This window comes from Aythya ferina, assembly GCF_964211825.1.
Source record: "Aythya ferina genome assembly, chromosome: 5".
NCBI lineage: Eukaryota > Metazoa > Chordata > Aves > Anseriformes > Anatidae > Aythya > Aythya ferina.
The window spans coordinates 42,788,662-42,807,694 of NC_140301.1; the positions used below are offsets into that span (position 1 = coordinate 42,788,662).

General features: G+C 37.3%; 1 protein-coding gene across 1 annotated transcript in view; it reads left to right on the top strand.

Moving 5' to 3' along the window:
* The first annotated feature begins 236 nt into the window (after positions 1-236).
* The window catches only part of MUC5AC (mucin 5AC, oligomeric mucus/gel-forming), a 49,243-nt gene continuing 30,446 nt past the window's right edge, over positions 237-19,033 (top strand). The window contains exons 1-21 of the mRNA XM_084520310.1: positions 237-345; positions 2,218-2,289; positions 3,904-3,975; positions 4,362-4,623; positions 5,663-5,777; positions 6,261-6,351; positions 6,747-6,859; positions 7,193-7,409; positions 7,739-7,864; positions 8,868-8,985; positions 9,844-9,982; positions 11,533-11,643; positions 12,171-12,240; positions 13,087-13,224; positions 13,317-13,481; positions 14,191-14,285; positions 16,198-16,324; positions 16,915-17,170; positions 17,758-17,807; positions 18,431-18,531; positions 18,660-18,811. Of these exons, the coding sequence (XP_084376436.1) occupies positions 273-345; positions 2,218-2,289; positions 3,904-3,975; positions 4,362-4,623; positions 5,663-5,777; positions 6,261-6,351; positions 6,747-6,859; positions 7,193-7,409; positions 7,739-7,864; positions 8,868-8,985; positions 9,844-9,982; positions 11,533-11,643; positions 12,171-12,240; positions 13,087-13,224; positions 13,317-13,481; positions 14,191-14,285; positions 16,198-16,324; positions 16,915-17,170; positions 17,758-17,807; positions 18,431-18,531; positions 18,660-18,811 (2,663 nt within the window). The 5' untranslated portion in view covers positions 237-272. The remainder of the gene's footprint in view (positions 346-2,217; positions 2,290-3,903; positions 3,976-4,361; positions 4,624-5,662; positions 5,778-6,260; positions 6,352-6,746; positions 6,860-7,192; positions 7,410-7,738; positions 7,865-8,867; positions 8,986-9,843; positions 9,983-11,532; positions 11,644-12,170; positions 12,241-13,086; positions 13,225-13,316; positions 13,482-14,190; positions 14,286-16,197; positions 16,325-16,914; positions 17,171-17,757; positions 17,808-18,430; positions 18,532-18,659; positions 18,812-19,033) is intronic.

The window sequence follows — 19,033 nt, forward strand, 5'->3', positions numbered from 1 at the left end:
TTCCTGCTCACCTCTTGACATTTCATCTTAAGGACTTGTAGAAAGAAGACTCCTCCTAGAGTGCAAATACCTTAGGAAAGTCAGAGCATCCTCTATTTACCTGTACACCTGCAAAGGAAAAGTAAAACATCTGAAGCCCCACCTTTTAAGAACCTTGTGAAACAATCTGGGAACTGAGCCAAAACTTGCTCTCTCGCTATATAAAACTCAGGAGCAGACAGGTATTTTCTCAGAGGCAGGTTGTTCGGTAGTTTCTACCGGACTTCCAGAAGATGGGCACAGGTAGTGGGACGCAAATACCACTATGGATATCAATAATAGCACTTGCCTTCATACAGATCAAAGGTAGGAGGATTTATTTGCTTGGCATTTTTACAGTTTCAAAGAATTTATTGCCTGCGTCAGAGTTTGAAACCTTTTTTCTTGGCTTTGTGGAGCTACTGAACCTTTTACCTTTATGCAAGATTTTATTTTCTGTTACAAATACTTTCTTTCCTAAGAAGAGGAAAATAATTATCTTCAAACTTCATAACCTACTTGGTGTTCTTAATGTATTTTCTCCATTTGAAATCAGGAATAATTCTTATTTCTACCACTGTGCCTCAAGATTGGCATTTAGTTTTTGATGTCCACATTTGAAAGTACAGCATGTGTAAAAGCACAAGCCAAAAGGGGCAAAAATACATTTAAGAATGAACAAACCAGTGGAGCCAGCATTATTAAAGATTTTTTTTTGTTTAGTTTTATCAGCTCATGATACACTAAGTATTTTGCCTGACAAACGTTGGACATCAGATTTTAAAAGTTAATTTGTCCTCGCACGTGAGATTCTACAAAAGATTAGAGCACAGGCATGTTTATTGAGGGAGTGAAAATAAATGGATCTGCTTTAAGCATTATAAAAGGACACTTAATTCTCACAGATGGGTAGAAAGTTTTTTTTACTCATATTCCTCCTGTTAATTTCCCTTAAGGTTTAAGGTGACAAAAACATTAGTTTTTAGTGTGCTTTAGTGTTTGTTTTTTTTTTGTTGTTGTTGTTGTTTGTTTGTTTTTTTTTAGTGTGTTTTGATCTCAGATGCGGATCCAATTGAGTTATTTTTTACTACTTCCAGCTAATTCTACACTAACTTATGGTCAAAACTAGTGCTAAGAGCAGTTAGCACTGCTCTTAGTGCTAACTGTATCAGAAGGCTAGCTGTAGCATTATCATACCATGCAATGAAATGGTAATGGCATGGTAATCTGGGATGAATGTGGCACCAGGCATAGTGTTGAAGCCATACCATGCATGAAAAAAGAAGCAAAAAACTCTCTGAGAATAGATAGAAGAGGAGGGGAACTCAGAATGGTTCACATCTCCAGAAGGGGCACAATGTGTCCTTCCAACGCCAGCTGCAGATGTCCAGCTGGTGCAAGAAGAAAGGGATTTATGGAGCTCCCTGCAGCTCTAATTTCAGCACTAGCTCCTCTAGCGGTGCTACCCATGGACTGCCCTGTTGTGGGGTGCAGCAGACAGTCAGCCTGCCATCTGGGTTTTCTCCAGCTGGCATGGCCTCCCCTGCAACCTGCCCTGTATCTGATGAACTCTCAACAAGCCGTGCATTAAAAGTCCTCCTTGGCCCTGCAGATTTTGTGTGTATTCCTATTATGAAGCTGAAGTGGAACGGAAAAAAATGATTTCACCACTGGAAACACAAGTTCTGCTTTGGGGCAAAATCAGGAGTGTATCTATTGGAAAGGCCTATTTCTTTCTGTGTGACTTTTGGGTTTATTTTTCTTCTGCTGTTTATTATAAATAGTGCATGAAACCATAAAATATAGACTAACTTTGGCTTTGCATAAGAGATGACAAAGATCACTCTTATAATTAAAAAAAGGGGTTCTTCTGTCTGAAAAGTATATAAGAGCATCCAGGGGCTATTATGACAAAAACAGAATAAGGATCTGCTGAAATTCTCACTGACACACTTTTAATGGCTTCCTTTCAATAATTTATTAGCCTACTGAAAAAACAAATAGCTCAAGGAATGGTATGTGGCCATCATGGTTGCATGTAGTACAAGTTCTGATGTAAGTCTGACCTTCATGAACATAGCTTTGCCAATTTTTGATATACTGACTTTGCAAGTTTAAACAAATATAATGGAAAAAATGATGAAGGAACTCATACAAATTAAACATTTACATTTTACTCTTCTACTTCCCTTTATACAGTTCAAGTCCAGGGCGAAGAACAGCAATCACAATCAAACTATGATTCTCTATCCTTCCTGCAGAGAAAAAACAGTAAGTAATTTTATTCTGAGATATTTCTAATATTTTGCCCTAAATTAAACTGATAAAGAATATTCCTAGAACATCCATTCCTTTTACAAATATATATTTTTATACATATATATAGAGAGAGAGACAGAGAGAGAGAGAGAGAAAACCTGTGTACGATACATCCAAGTCCCAGTCAGAAATTCCTCTGAGATCTGTCCCAGTAGATCTGGTCTACTGATGTGATACAGTTATCTAATCTTTAACTTTATGAAAGGTACATACCATCTATCTAAAAGTGTATTTTCAGAAGGGCGTGTGTATACATACATATCATCAAGATACCTTATAGTAGGTAATAAAAAATACATTTTTTATTCTTTGTAAATATGACCACGTCACTCACAAGTGAGAATAACAGAACTGTAACTACCTTAAACATTAGAATGATTAAGCACTAAATAATCATGTATAAAAAACAGTTTTATGACACATACTGTAACACACTAACAGTACACAACAAAATAAGGGTGGAAGGATAAAACGCCTACTGGCATATTACTGATGAAAGGCTGAAATAGTTAATCATTTAGCCTGCAATGCAAACTGCAATTTGTGAAGTCACTAGCTGGCAATTAAAACAGTGGTACACCCAAACTGGAAGTATACCTCTAATTATTTAATAAGTGTGCATTTAATTATTGGAATAGATTGTAAAGTAAGGTAGTATGTATGTTTACAATTCAAATTCTTACATCAAGACTTAACCAAATTGTCTTCCTAAAACACGTATTTGTCTTAGTGATATGTTTTGATCTAAATGGAGAAGTCAATGGTTAATAATCCACAGTCTACAGTTTGGAAGTTATTGAATGATATTTTGATACTTTCAATTTTGATTCTTTCAAAGGAGAAAACTGTAGCAAGTCCTCAAACTCTCATGTAAAGAAAATGCATAACAGGTTTTCTAAGTATTCTCTCTGCTTCATAGCTGGATCTCAAGAGAAAACATTGGATTTGGACATAGAAAATGTAGGGCTGTAACCTACAAATAGAAGTCTTTCCATGAAGAGTTCATGACTAAAGTTTTGCAAACTTTAAATGGCATTTTCTAAAAAAAATCTGCTTGCAGTTGGTTGTGCAAAGTTGCATGACTCAGCACAGAGAAAGATACAAGCTTCAGGGAAAAAAAAATTAAAAAAGGAAAAAAAAAAAAAAAAAGCTGTGGTTTCTTATCCTCTAAGATTCTTCTGTAACTTTCTAAGTGTACTGAGAGGCAGAGGTTCAGACAAAGACATTAGCATTTTCCCCACTTCTATTACAACACAGCAGTCAAAGGATTAGATTGCTGCTCTTGAGTTCAGATCAGCAGGGCCTGCATCAGGTGGGAGTCTTGAACAAATAATGGAAAAAAGAACTACAGCCAAAGAGGTCTTTGGGATTTGGCTCTTAGTGGAAAGACACATGGAAAGACAGAACACAAAGTGCTGTTTAAAATACATCTATAAATCCTTGTGGAAATTCTCCCTAGGGAGTAACTAGTACTAGGAAATATTAATCACTAAAGAAACTAAGCAACCTCTAGCCATATTTTAGGACTTCTTATGAGATTAAACTTGATAATTTTTCTCCTCATAGGTCTTTCACTGGGTACTAAATCCCATGGATTGACAATCATTCCACCTCTTCAAAGCACACTGAAAGTAAAGGGTAAGTTCAACAAATGTCATGCCTCAGATACTTATTTGTTGATCAAACAGGCAGAAAGAATATGGAATGAACTGAACAGATTGGTAAATTGTGTAAGATCCTTTAGCCTCATAGAATAAAAAATAAACAAGAAAAGTAGTCAGTTCATCAAATAATGATAATCTATATGTGGCTTGATGCTCAGCTTGTATATTGTTAATATGATGAGGCTGAAAAAAAAAAGCACATATGTAATACTTGGATAAATCATGCACACTATTTCCAGTAAAGAAAGGGAAATGATAATGTGCTCAAAATATTGGTGAGATACCTTATCTAGGCAACCTAAGAGGAGGGTATCCATGGCAAATTGTGGAAAATTCTTATGGCTCATTTTGAATCCACAGCTGGCAACCCCTCTCACAATGGCCGTGTGTGCAGCACATGGGGTAACTTCCACTTCAAGAACTTTGACGGGGACATCTTTTATTTCCCTGGGGTCTGCAATTACATCTTTGCATCCAACTGCAAATCTTCCTATGAGGATTTCAACATCCAGATTAGGCGTACAATGGTGGAAAATGCTACCATGATCACCCACGTCATCATGAAGCTGGAAGGAGCAGTGGTTGAACTGACCCGCACATCCGTCCTGGTCAATGGCCAACAGTATGTTCATATCTTCTGCTATGAACTGAAATTGCCATGACTGCCCTTGCTCTCAGAAGGCTCTTTGAGCAAGCATCCCTTTCTTTCATCTCATCTCATATTGCTCCCACGCAGCTGTAGGACTCATGTCCTTCCTGAGGCACCAGCAAAAATAAGAGGGTCTGACAGTGAGCTGTCATTTCTACAGATTATTCTTGTGTTCATTTTATTCAGATGATCTGTAACCCAGATGCTGTCCCCCTCTAGTATAAATATATATATATATAAATATATATACAATCAAATGTATAAGTTGGATTTAGTCAAAGTGTTAGGCTTTTACACCCTTTAAGTTTCTACTTTCCATTAACTTTACCAGAACAGGAGCCCTGTGATGAATTTCTGACTGTTCTTGTCCTTGCTCTGAAGACTGTGCAGTTAAGCACACTGCAACTGCAGCTTGCACCTGGGCTCATTTTAAACAAGCTAGTCTGGGAACTTCCTATCTATGTAGTAATGATAGCATTGATTTTGGCAAAGGGTGTGAAACTTGTCCAAAAGTTTGGGTAAATATTTGGACAGCTATGCCACAATGATATATGTATTACAGCAGCTATATATGGCAAGCTAGTAGAAAGACTATCTGGAGTACATCTTTGTGAATGGCACTCATGCCACAGAAAGCACAAAGAGTATCTCTTTATTATCAAGAGCTTTAAGGAATAAATAGTAATATCATGAAGCATAATGCCTGCAAAACAGAACTTCCCAAAACGTTTTTGAACAATATAACTGAAGACATGCCAACATTTCACCTACAAAAACACAACTAACAGAAATAGCCAAAAGGAACAACAGGGAAAGCAAGGCTGATCCATTTGTACACAAAGAAGCAATCAAAACAGCTAAAATGTTATAAATGTGCATTGTTTGCATTTAGTTATTGCACTGACTAATTTTGTCATCTTTGCATGTTGAAGCTTCTCAAAGAGAGCAAGAATGGGTATCAATGTGGATATTCTGTCCCTACCCCCACTGAATTATAGTGATCTTTCCCCAGGGTTCAGATGCCCTACAACCATATGGGAGTCTTGGTAGAGAGAAGCAACAGCTATCTGAAAGTTTCTGCCAAGTTAGGACTGACCTTCCTTTGGAATGAAGAGGATGCCCTCCTGGTAAGAAAACATCCAAACCATGGCAGTTAGGTAGTATTTTGAAAGTAGTCCATTGACATCTTTGTAATCTTAATCAGTCAGGCAGACATTAGTTACTTAGGCTTCTGTACTAATTTTTAGTGTACTGGGCTATATTCCAGTCTTCTCCTAGTTTTCCTTTATTATTTTTTTCCCAATGAGTTCTGTTCAGAGTCAATATACCCCCATATTATAATGTCCCCACATCACAATGGACTAATCCCAGATTCCAGACCTGGCAATGCTCACAATGCTCACAAATGTTCACAGTCCCAGTGCTAGACTAAGACTAAGCTTTTCTTGGTGGTTGTTGACCTTCCCAATGATGCCTACCACATCTCACAGCCTGCACAGCACACATATGTCAAATTTTGTGTACATAAGGAATATTGGTGTAGGCTGTGTTTCTAACCAGCAGGGTTGATGTTGCTGTGAACCTAAACTTGCTTTCCTCATTTCTTTTAGGTGGAACTAGATAAGAAATATGCCAATCAAACTTGTGGACTGTGTGGGGACTTCAATGGAATTCCAACCAATAATGAGTTTATTTCACAGAGTAAGTAATAAAAAGCATTATTAAGTATTGGCACTTTGTTTTTCTTTGTTTTAGCCTTATACAGTCACAGAGGTTGTGGGTTGTATTAACTGCAAAACCAGGGATACTTTTTTCAGTATATATTTTTATGATGTCAGTTGTAATACTTAAGTAACAGAGTCAGGGCTTTCCGTTGCATTAGGCTGTTTCCATCACTGTTACATCTTTTAAAACCTGCCACATGTTAACTTTCTTCTTTTTTCAATAGTTAGTCTCCTGTCCTTGATATACCTGTTTCATCTCCTTTTGCCTTTGCGTATCTGCTTTTAATGGGTAGTGTCACAAAAGAAAATACCTCCATGTAGAAGCCAGTAAATCAGTAAATATTATTCTAATACTTTAACATTTTTGTACAGATACAAAACTGACTGCCGTTCAGTTTGGGAACAGGCAGAAGATAGATGGACCCACAGAGCAGTGCGATGACCCTATTCCTCCTGCTGTTCTGAAGAACTGCTCAAGTGAATTTGTAAGAATCTCTCTTTCAGAATTCATTTTTCCAATTCAGCATATATTATCCCTTTCTCTCTTCGGAGAATATCTGCCAGGATAGGAAAAACTACAGCATGAATATAACCCAGCCATGGGTCTGGAAGGAAAATGTTTCCAAAATGGGTTTTTCAATTCTTTGCTAAAGTGAAGGCTAAAAAATTATATGAGTTCACATCTGATTATGGTTACTACTGGACAGGTTTTTGGACCAGAAGGACCTTTGGCTTGTTTTGTTACATGCCTTAAATGAAATAATCATTTTCACATTTTCTTAACACAGTTGTTTTATTTTCACTGTTTTCCCTTCCAGGCTTCTATCTGTGAGACAGTATTAACTAGTAAAGCATTCACAAGCTGTAATGTACTTGTGGATGTTCAGGACTACATTGAAACTTGCATACAAGACTTATGCCACTGTGATACCTCTATGGCTGACTTCTGCATGTGCAACACCTTTGCTGAATACTCACGGCAGTGTGCTCATGCTGGTGGACAGCCTCTGAACTGGAGAACCTCAGAATTGTGCCGTAAGTATCTCTGGAAGAGACTTTCAGTTATGTTCCCTATTTATATCTAGTAAACTTCAAATATGTGATTTTTTTTTTTTTTCCTGAAGAAGACAGCCATTTAAAAGTGGATGTAATTTTCATGAAATCAGCTTTATTCTGAGCATATTCAAGAATGTTGGGATATTGCATTACTGAAGGTTTTCAGTATATTTCAGAAGATCTAAAATCTTGCACCTTCCACTTGGTTGCTCTCCATTGTATCTTGATGGAAAACATCCTAGACAGTAAATACTGTTTTATCAACATTTCAAAGGAAAAGCCAGCATTATAACTCTTTCTACTTTCAGCCAAATCATGTCCCTTCAACATGCAACATCAGGAATGTGGCTCCCCCTGCTCTGATACCTGCAGCAACCCTGAAAGATCTGCACTTTGCGAAGATCATTGTACAGATGGTTGCGTCTGTCCTCCAGGTAAGTTACTTTATACTCTTTTCTCATAGTCGCAACCATCGAAACTTTCCTACTCTATCATTCTTGCCATATCTTGTTATTATCATAGCACCATAGTAATAACTATGCTTCTTCCTTGACACACATGCACTCTTTATATCCAGGTTAATAAAAACACCCTTTTGAACATGTGCCTGACACATGTATGTAATGACTGAACTGGGTATAAGATACTTCACTGTTATTGATAACATGAAGATTCCTGTTCTCAGCATCCATACTCAGTTAATAGAAAGTGTGTAACATTTAATTGCATTCTGCCCTGGGGTTAGCAAAGCTGTGTCTGGTTCCCCACATTACCACACCCTTCCATGTCCAGTGCTGTGTATCTAAACAACAAGGAGCGGAGAGATGACCAGGCAGTTTATAAAATCTGGTGTTTCACAGACTTACATCTGAGAACTGAGTATCAGTACAAGATGAATGATACAAATACGTTTTCTTTGTGCACATTTATTTCTGTGGCTGAGAATTGTTGCTGTTGTGACAGTAAGGTATGATCTTACCGCATTGCAAATCTTCTGCCCATCTTCCATGTTGTCTCACAGAATTCACCATCACTTGTTTATATAACATCATTGACTCCTCTTAGATAATCCTCTGCCTTGGGCATATATACATGTACTATGAAAATATGTCCCCAGGCAGTCTTACAAAAAGTTCATCTATTCCACTTTGCTATCTAGTATTTTTAATCCTAATTGCAATCTAATGAAGCTCATAACAAAAAGGTATTTCCCTAGAAGTCCCTTATGATCACCCGAAGATTTTAGATAGGCTTTAATGGACTATAGTTCCTTCAATCCCTACATAGCTGGCATCCTTCCTTAAAATAAGGAAGTGGCTTTCAATTTTCCGTGTAACACAGGAGAAATGAAAAATGCTTTAAAGCATCTGACAGATATGTGTACAAAAGTAGGTTCTGCAGCGCACAGAATGAGTAACAGACAATTTCTTTCCCTAGGAATGGTATTTGATGACATTAATGGTGCTGGCTGTATTCCCCGTAAGGAATGTCACTGCACCTATGAAGGTGAAACTTATGCTCCTGGTACCTCCTTCTCATCTAAATGCAGATCATGGTAAAATATTCCTTTTCTTCTATTTCTTTTTTAGGTGCATTACCTGGACATTTTGGAGACAGGGAAAAATGATTAATTGCTGCTTAAAAATATACAAAGAAGTACTTATGAACTGAACTTCTTTGATTATATTTTTTGGAAGATTTTTATATCCATGTTTTCTCCTCACAAATAGAAACAAAAATTTAAGTTTAGATATAAGTGCTCCAGTTTCAGGAAGAATGACCTAAAGAAGACAATCAAATTCACATATTGGAGACTGAAAAGCCATACAGAAATGTGAATTACTGTGTTACATCCTTTGCTGCCCTACAGTGTAACACTGGGGCACTTGTGTAAATACTGGAGTCAAGGGCTATGATATTCAGGAACATGCTGCATCGTGCATACTAGGAGATCATGTTTGAGAGGCATGTTTGGCAGATATTATGTATATTTTTTCAATTTCATTATTATTACTGAAGTCTTATTACATATGTATATGCAAATGCACCTATCTATATGTCGATGAATGCAAAAACCACAAACGTATTACTTTTCAAGAAATACATTACACATTTGAAGGTAAAATCATTCTCATGGAGATGAGGGGCAATCTTTCATATGCATAAGAATGGATGCCAGATTCAAAAGGACTGAATTTTGGCCAGAGACTGGAAATCAAAAGCATTATATAAAAAATATCATCAATATAAATGTGCCTTTTTGATACTTTTTCTGAGATTTCAAAGAAATGTGGCTTCTTTGTAAGCACTCTTTTCCTTCAAGGGGAAAATTAAGGCATCAGCTCCCCTTATTGTCACTTATTTCATTTATACTTGCACTATCCAAGGTTACAGAATGCCTTCTTAATTTCAGTACCTGTGCTGAAGGTGAATGGGCTTGTGTTACCCAGTCGTGTCCTGGAACTTGCAGTATTGAAGGAGGTTCCCACATCTCAACATTTGATGAAAAATATTATTCCTTCTTTGGAGACTGTAGCTATGTCCTAACCAAGGTAAAAAATCAGTCACATTCTTTGCTAAAGCAATATGCTAAAGGAAAATGCTTTTATTAAATATGCTTGATTTAAACTACTAGTAATCATGTCAATTTCCTGAAATTTAAAGGAACAACATGGAGCCTTAAATAGATTCCAGTAGGCTTTCTGTTAGTTTTATATTAAATAAATATATTATAGTATACTCGTGTACTTTGATCAATGCTTAAGAATTGCACTGAGTTCCATGTTCAGGTTCCATGAAACAATGCTTCCCATTAATTCTTAAATGTAATATTCCCTGTCTGGTGCTCTGTAACTATTGCCTTCTGAAAAATGCTCAGGAGATATTTCATTAAGATGATCAACCTTCCAAACAGTCTTTCCCAGTAAAAATATAAGACTTTTGAATTTAAAAGCAAAAGTTAAGAAATCGTACATGTATCCTAAAGCATCAAAAACTGATTAAAATAAATAAATAAATTTACTGGACTTCTAAGATTAGTAGGGACTGAATTCTAAGTAGGTATGTCTAAAGTATATTTTCTGTTGATTTGTATTGGGTGAGCAGTGTTAAAAAAAATATCTCATAAAGGCTTCATATTAAATAAAACCTGTTCTCAAAGAGTTCAGGCTAAATGTTACTAGGAAAGAGAATCATAAAAACTCAGAAATGAACTAGAATAAGGTAATTTAGATATAAACTAGATTAAATGTATGATGATTTTCAATGAGAATCACAAGCTGGATCAGCAATGGGTGCATACCTTTGGAGGTACAGAAAAACCTTAAACCTGGACTGAAAAGGTTTAAAAGCCCACAATTTTAACATTAAATTTCTACACAGCTGTAATTCTGCATTTCTGCTGTCCTCAATTTAGTCTTGTTAATGTCAAGAAAATGATAAGACAAATTCAGATCCATAGCCTTCTTTCTGTTTCCCTGTAATGTTTTGTTCATTAGGCACACTTTGAATACAGCTCACAGAAAAAAATCAGAACCAAGAGAAATCAGTCTGTAAAAAATCAGAACCAAGAGAAGAAATGCAGTTTGCCTTTATTTGGTAGCTCAATGAATGGTGATCTTGGCTCAATTTTCTCCTGTGAGAGGATATTTAAATGCATGTTTCCTACTTGTTAAAAGAATGTCCAAATGGCCAGCCTTTTTGATAATCTATTCAGTGCAGAAAAGATCAGAAGCAATTTTTTTCCTTTCCCAGGTAAACACCATAACCAATGAGGACGAAAGGCATACTTGCTTCTTCTCTAGCAGATTAAACTAGTACTACCTAAACATTCTGAAGTTTTAATGTTCAGTTTAACATGTCTAACTTGCCACTGAATGTCAGCAGTAATTGATAGCTTACATTGTGTGACATACAAGAACATCAGATTACTTTGCTGACTACATATGGATATGCAAGAAATGAGAAGAAAAGGAATAATCAACTGTTGAGGGATTTGTGCTTCCTGCAACAATCAACATTTTAAAAGACTCACTTTAATAAGAACGCCATTTGAGTGTGATCCTTTCTAGTACAGTAGACTTATTTTGTTTTCTTCTTCTAGCTCTGTGACAGCAATGATTTCACTGTCCTGGGAGACATCCACAAATGTGGCCTGACTGACACTGAGACATGCCTCAAGGGTGTAGCCATCAGCCTAAGTGGAGGACAAACTGTAAGTAGCAAATGCAAATACCTAGCATTCTGGAGGGATGTTTACAAAACTTAATAGGCAAGTAGTATGCAAATGACACATAACAGCACAGACAGGAAATCTACACTGTTTTTTGTTTTATCTCATTTGAACATTAATCAAAGGAAAAAAAAAAAATAATAAAGTATGTATATCGGAAGTCAAGATCCTGATAGTTTTCTGTCATTTAGTTGTCTTTGGGGTTTTATTTGGTTCTTATTTGTTATTTGTTCTTGTTATTACTTGTTTCTTTCTTTCTTTTTCTTCTTCTTTTTTTTTCTTTTTTTTTTTTTTTGGAGGGGGGGTGGTGGGGAAGGCAGTTAATGGACCTCTATAATAAAGATCAATGAAATAGTAAGGGAATCAGAAAATCAATAGACCCTGAGTCTTTCTTCCACACACACCATTTTCCTTCCTCTATCTTTAATGATACTAGATATACGATATTTGGAACGTGTTTTTACCTTTCCTAAGCATGCTTGATAATCATTCCCTCTTTTTGTGGACAGAACATTGTGATCCAACCTTCCGGCAGCGTATTTGTGAATATGATCTACACACAGCTGCCCTTCTCTGCAGGTAAGTGCCTTTGGAAGACTCCTCTGATGTTTGTCTTTGAATTTAAAATATTTTATTTCTTCATCTGCTACCAAATTCTGCCTTTGGTTATACTACAGCAAACCCAAGGTACTCAGAGTATAGCCTCTTATTTTTAAATAAAAAGAGTTTGCCTAATCAACTCTGCTCTAATTTTAGCAAATTTATGGTCTGATTTTAGTAAGATCTGATCAAATGGAGATGCAGTTCAGACAAATAGTTTCATTGGACACTTCCAGATCCAAATATTGCCATAAGAGAGGAAATAAAAATTCTGATTTACAACAGGAATTCAATTTCCCAAGTTGTTTAGTTCTCCTGTGTCCCTTGTGTCTCTTTGTATGATGTACATTAATCACTGGAGATTTTCTCTGCCACTAATCCTCAAATAACTGCTGCACCTAAACAGAAAGCATAAATGACAGAATAGTTTGAGGTTAGAGGCTACCACTAAATCATCCTAAACAATTTTCATTAAGCAAAGGTGGCCTTTTAAATAGTCACAGAAGTGTACGTTTTTCCCCTTATTTCAAAACAGTTGATGGAAGGTGGAGTTTTTTACAATTTTTTTTGAAGGTAAAGACAGCCCACTTCAGTGCTGCATTTGAAATCTTAATTGATACATACATACATATATAATATATAATATATATAATATATTATCTGTAATTATATATATATATCTAATATATCTAATATTATATATTAGATATATTGTTCTTCAACAACTAGGATCACACACAGCTGTACAATCCTCCTATATTATGAACAGTAGTTTCAACTGTTCATCTTAGATAAAATTGTAACTCTTATGTCCATTGTCCCCAGCAAATGTCACCATCTTCAGACCATCATCGTTCTTCATTATTTTACAAACAACTTTTGGTCTTCAGCTACAGATCCAGCTTACGCCTATCATGCAACTTTTTATAAACTTAGACCCATCACATAAAGGGCAGACCTGTGGTAAGTGATTTTATCCTAACAACTGCCTTCATCTGTACACTTGATTCTGTAGGTTCAATCTGCTTCCATCTGACCCACCTGTTTCCTTCTAGGTCTCTGTGGAAATTTCAACGACGTCCAGACTGATGACTTCAAAACCACCAGTGGTGTAATAGAGGGTACTTCAGCTGCCTTTGGCAATACTTGGAAAACTCGGGCTGATTGTCCTGATGCCAAAATCACATTTGAGAACCCCTGTACCCTCAGCATAGAAAATGGTAAGCTCAGCATATAGCAAACTCTTCCGTTCTCTTTTAAGATAAGAAGAAGAAATAAGCTAATCAACCACAAAACATTTAGCCAAAATAACAGCAGACTCTTTGCAAATGCACACTATTTTCCTCAATAGACATAAGAAATCTTCAATTAATAAATAATAACTAATAAAATATTTTGGATCTTCAAAAATATTCCTTTGGCTAAAGAAAGCAAATGTTTTTGCAAGTTTGCTTAAGGGGAACCAGAACCATTTAGCATATAAGGAATACACTCCTTGAAAGCTCTGATTGTCACATAGGAAAAAAGCTGAGTTTAGCCCCACTGAAGGCTGGATGACTTCAATGTGGTCCTTCCACTGTCAAAATATGAACCAGTCTTACAGTTCATAACTTCATAGCTGTCAGGCTGTCAAGAATTTCAAGCAATGAAATACTCAAGATTTGAGCATCCACAATGCATCTAAGGATGTATTAGTTTATTCCATGACAACTACCATGAATTGAGAGCATTCAGTTTATGAAGAATTCTTATTTCTGTGTAGACGACGTGAAATGTTGTTCAATTTCCAGGAGAAAAAAAAAAAAAAAAAAAAAAGCTGAATTCTATTAAGTTAAGCCTCTGCGATTTCCCCGCAAGAAGTATTGTTACACAAAAACAGGAATTTAGACAATGAAGTGCAATACAAATTTGTATATTTTAAATTCACAGACAAGTACGCTCAGCACTGGTGTGGACTGCTCTCTGATACCACGGGACCTTTTGCTGAATGTCACTCAACAGTGAATCCAGAAGTTTACCAGAAGGTACTTGGTTTTAACTTTTTCGTGTTTGAAAGAATAAGACTTGGACTTCTGATTCTAACACCTGAAAGAACAACTTGCCAATCAGGTGGAGATGCATTCATTACAATTCTTTTGAAGCCCGAAGCCCATTACACATCACAACACTCCTTTTTTAAAGGTATCTTTCTTTCCATTCAAAGGAGGATAAACTTACAGGCATTTTCCTGATGCTAAATGCCTAATCTAGGAGCTTGGACTGTCTGGATTCCTTATGAGATCAAAGGACAGAAGCCTCCTTTCCTGAGATATAAGGAAAGCTTTAGTCAGGAGCTTAACTAGTACTTTGCATAGTTGCTCTCAGGAGGCATCTACGTTTGCATATATCCAAGGGCAAAGTAATAAATGCATGCACAAAGCAGCAAAGAGATTGTGGGGAAAAATACGTTCCAGGAATTCAAGATGATGAAGCTCTGGAACTTCTTGGGTAGCTTGAATATCTGTAAGAGTATGTTTAACAAATCCTTTGGAATGGCCACTTTATAGTGGCCTTACTTGGCACAGTAACAGATTAAGTGACTTCTTGTTTTCTTTGTTCCTCGGATGCAAAGAGCCCAAGCTTCAAATAAAAGTACTAAAAGTCAGGAGCAAATAACCTCTACTTGTCCCACTAAGTAACCATGGCACTGTGGCTAGAAACTGGAAGTAGCTGGGAAAGCTACCACCACTTGCAAAAGTAAAGAACAACCAAAAGGAAAAATAAGTTTAAACTCTGGTCCTCTGATTACTATCTCTCCTTGAAAAGACTATTTTCTGAAAGGACTCAAGGAAATCTTCAAATGAAAAATGAGCATATGCTTACTTACATATATGGGGCCGGTCCTCTTTAATATCTTCATCGATGATCTGGACGAGGGCATCGAGTGCACCCTCAGTAAGTTCGCAGATGACACCAAGTTAGGTGCGTGTGTCGATCTGCTTGAGGGTAGGAAAGCTCTGCAGGAGGATCTGGATAGGCTGCACCGATGGGCTGAGGTCAACTGCACGAAGTTCAACAAGGCCAAGTGCCGGGTCCTGCACCTGGGGCGCAATAACCCCAAGCAGAGCTACAGGCTGGGAGACGAGTGGTTGGAGAGCTGCCTGGCAGAGAAGGACCTGGGAGTGATGGTGGATAGTCAGCTGAATACGAGCCAGCAGTGTGCTCAGGTGGCCAAGAAGGCCAACAGCATCCTGGCTTGTATCAGAAACAGTGTGGCCAGCAGGGCTAGGGAGGTGATTGTCCCCCTGTACTCAACTCTGGTGAGGCTACACCTCGAGTACTGTGTTCAGTTTTGGGCCCCTCGCTACAAGAAGGACATCGAGGTGCTTGAGCAGGTGCAGAGAAGGGCGACGAAGCTGGTGAGGGGCCTGGAGAACAAGTCCTACGAGGAGCAGCTGAGGGAGCTGGGCTTGTTCAGCCTGGAGAAGAGGAGGCTCAGGGGCGACCTTATCGCTCTCTACAGGTACCTTAAAGGAGGCTGTAGAGAGGTGGGGGTTGGCCTGTTCTCCCACGTGCCTGGTGACAGGTTAAGGGGAATGGGCTTAAGTTGCGCCAGGGGAGTTTTAGGTTAGATGTTAGGAAGAACTTCTTTACTGAAAGGGTTGTTAGGCATTGGAACAGGCTGCCCAGGGAAGTGGTGGAGTCACCATCCCTGGAAGTCTTCAAAAGACTTTTGAAGTTTGGATGTGGAGCTTAGGGATATGGTTTAGTGGGGACTGTTAGCGTTAGGTCAGAGGTTGGACTCGATGATCTTGAGGTCTCTTCCAACCTAGAAATTCTGTGATTCTGTGATCTTCACTTGCTTTCAGCTCTAATGAACATGACACTCTAAAATATATAAAGAGCCATGGCTCCGAAATGACAATCTGATGATCATATGTCATCCTCTGTCCCTAGAACTGCATGTTTGACACATGTAACTGTGAGAACACTGAGGACTGCATGTGTGCTGCCCTCTCCAGCTATGTTAGAGCCTGTGCTGTGAAAGGAGTTCTCCTCGATGGATGGAGGAACAAAGTCTGCAGTAAGTTTTACATCCCCTTGCCTCTTGAAAATGATCATCCAGAAGGCTTCACAAATGAGCTTTCAGGATATATGGAATTCCCAGAGTAAATTGTGTTAAACTGTTTTTTAAGTATAGCATTCACTTTCAAGAATTTGGGGAGGAGAGGAATGCCATAAAAGCGAAGCAGTAAGCAGGGTGAAATATAAAAAATAGGCTTTGTTAGATTACTTGCTCAGAATCAGAAGAAGCAACATGGAATTCAATACTCTTGTAATAGCAATAAAATAACTAGAGTGTTTCTCAATTTACATTGACATAAAATATAAAAATAGCAATGAAGAAGAAACACACGATGCATTAATATAACTGAGCTTTTTTCCTTTTTACACCTGGACAAAATATTTGTATTTTTGATACATTCATAGACGATACATTTATATATTTTGCTTTAACAGTTAAAAATAATTGCAGTATTCACATATCAGAAAAGTATGTCTATATACAGTGCCACTTTTATCATATGTACTTTACCTCAAATACTGCATTTATGCCTACATTGATCCTTAAATTAACTACAAACATAACTCCCCTTATTTTACTCTCTCAAGCGAAATACACCAACACATGTCCGAAATCCTTGAAGTACACTTACAATGTTGATTCCTGTCAACACACTTGTCGCTCTCTGAGTGAGCCTGATGTCACATGCAACATCAAGTTTGTCCCAGTTGATGGCTGCACCTGCATAAATGGAACCTACATGGATGAAAGTGGCAAATGTGTGCCTGCTTCTAGCTGTCCTTGTTACTACAAAGGAATGCCTCTGTCTCCTGGGGAAGTCATTCATGACAATGGCGTTGTCTGGTAAGTTTTGTGAACAAAAGAATGAGACCGGATATGGGCAATCATGAAACCATATTTAGTTCATGCAATCAATTCAAACCAAATGCATTTCTCTGCCCAATAAATTCAACACATAAAACTAGAAATTCTTAAAAATTGTAAGGGCTATATATGTTTGGAAATTTGTACTTAGAAAGCAGTCGAACAAACCATATACTGTGGTAAGTTAGCCTTGGCTAACAGCCAAACTCTCACCCAGATACTCACTCTATGCCAAACAATTTCTCATCCATGACCATAAAGGACTTGTTTCACAGTGAAAGATGCTACAAACTTGATAATCCTATTAGGATTAACATTATGAATCTGGAATATTCTGAAGGACAACTTTTAATCAAGCAAGTGCACAGAGCAGACCTGTCCTTATATAGAACATAATCGTATCTTGGTCTGCTTTAATATAAAATAATTTTAATAGTACAAACTATTCTGACGAAGGGTATGTCTTCTCTATTTTATCAGAGTTTTTTTCATTATTTCAAATTCATTAGGAAACAAGTTGAACCTTAACAAGAGAAGCAAACATAACTCCATTCTCTCTTTTATAGCACTTGCACCTATGGAAAGCTGAGCTGCATTGGAGAAAAACCACAAACAGGTAACATACCACTTAAGATTTTATTTAATTCTCCTTTTCCACCTTCACCCTTTCCAGTTATCTCTTTTTGTCATAATGATGCAAATTTTACAAGTCTGAAATTAAACAGGAAAATGAACAGATGATTTCTGTAATGACATTCCCTAACTGTAAAGAAGCACTTTTCATTTTCAAATGGCAGAAAGAAGTTATAATCTCCTGAATTACCAAGGGGAAAAGAACATTTGGTCACCTCACTGAACGCGAGGAGAAAAACAACCATATTTTATATTTTTTACATAAAATAAAAGGACTAAAAGCCAGTCACCTCAAACATGTAGAATAAAACAGTATCTTTGTTCTCTTGTGTGGCTTTCTTTTTTTGGGAGGGGTTGTTTTTTGTTGAAAGAAGTGTTTCATAAAGCTAACTAACAGGAGTTTCTATGAGCAGTCCAAGCAAAAGCTTAAAAAAAAAAAAAAAAAAAAAAAGATGAGAAGATGAGTGTGACTTCAAAACAAAATTTTTCTTGTCAAATGCATTCTATTAAGGTTCATATATTTCACAAAGGACTTTTTTTTCAGTTTTTAAAGAAAGACAAAGATATGGTTCATCTCACATTTCTCATGGCTTTTTTGTCTTCCAGTCTGTGCATCTCCCATGGTCTATGTTGACTGTGGCAATGCCACTGCAGGTGTGGCAGGAGCAGAGTGCCAGAAGAGCTGTCAGACTCTAGACATGGAGTGTGTAAGTACAGACTCTTTACACCCAGTTGAAAGCATATTTATCTAGGTCACTTTTACACTTACCAGCCGTAGATGAACTCTTCCATCAGGGCAATGTTTCAATTCTTGTTTTCTATGTGGTCCTTACAGTACAAAACCCACTGTGTCTCTGGCTGCATATGTCCTCATAATTACGTATTAGATGGTAAAGGTGGTTGTATAGCTCCTGAAGAGTGTCCATGTGTTCACAACGGGGATTCCTACAGTCCAGGAGAATCAATCAGAGTTGGCTGTAACAACTGGTAAGAATTACAACTGGTAAATAATATTGAAACATGATTTTCAAGCACCTGGAAGGGGATAGTTTAACTCTAGGTGAATTATAGCTTATCACTCTAGCAGTATCAAGATTTATAGGAAAGAATCCTATCTACTTAGTACCTAAAAAGCAAGTTCCATCTGTTTTTGCAGTGGCACACAGTGAAGAAATTGCATGTGGTCAGAAGAGCAATGTGGTTTTAGAT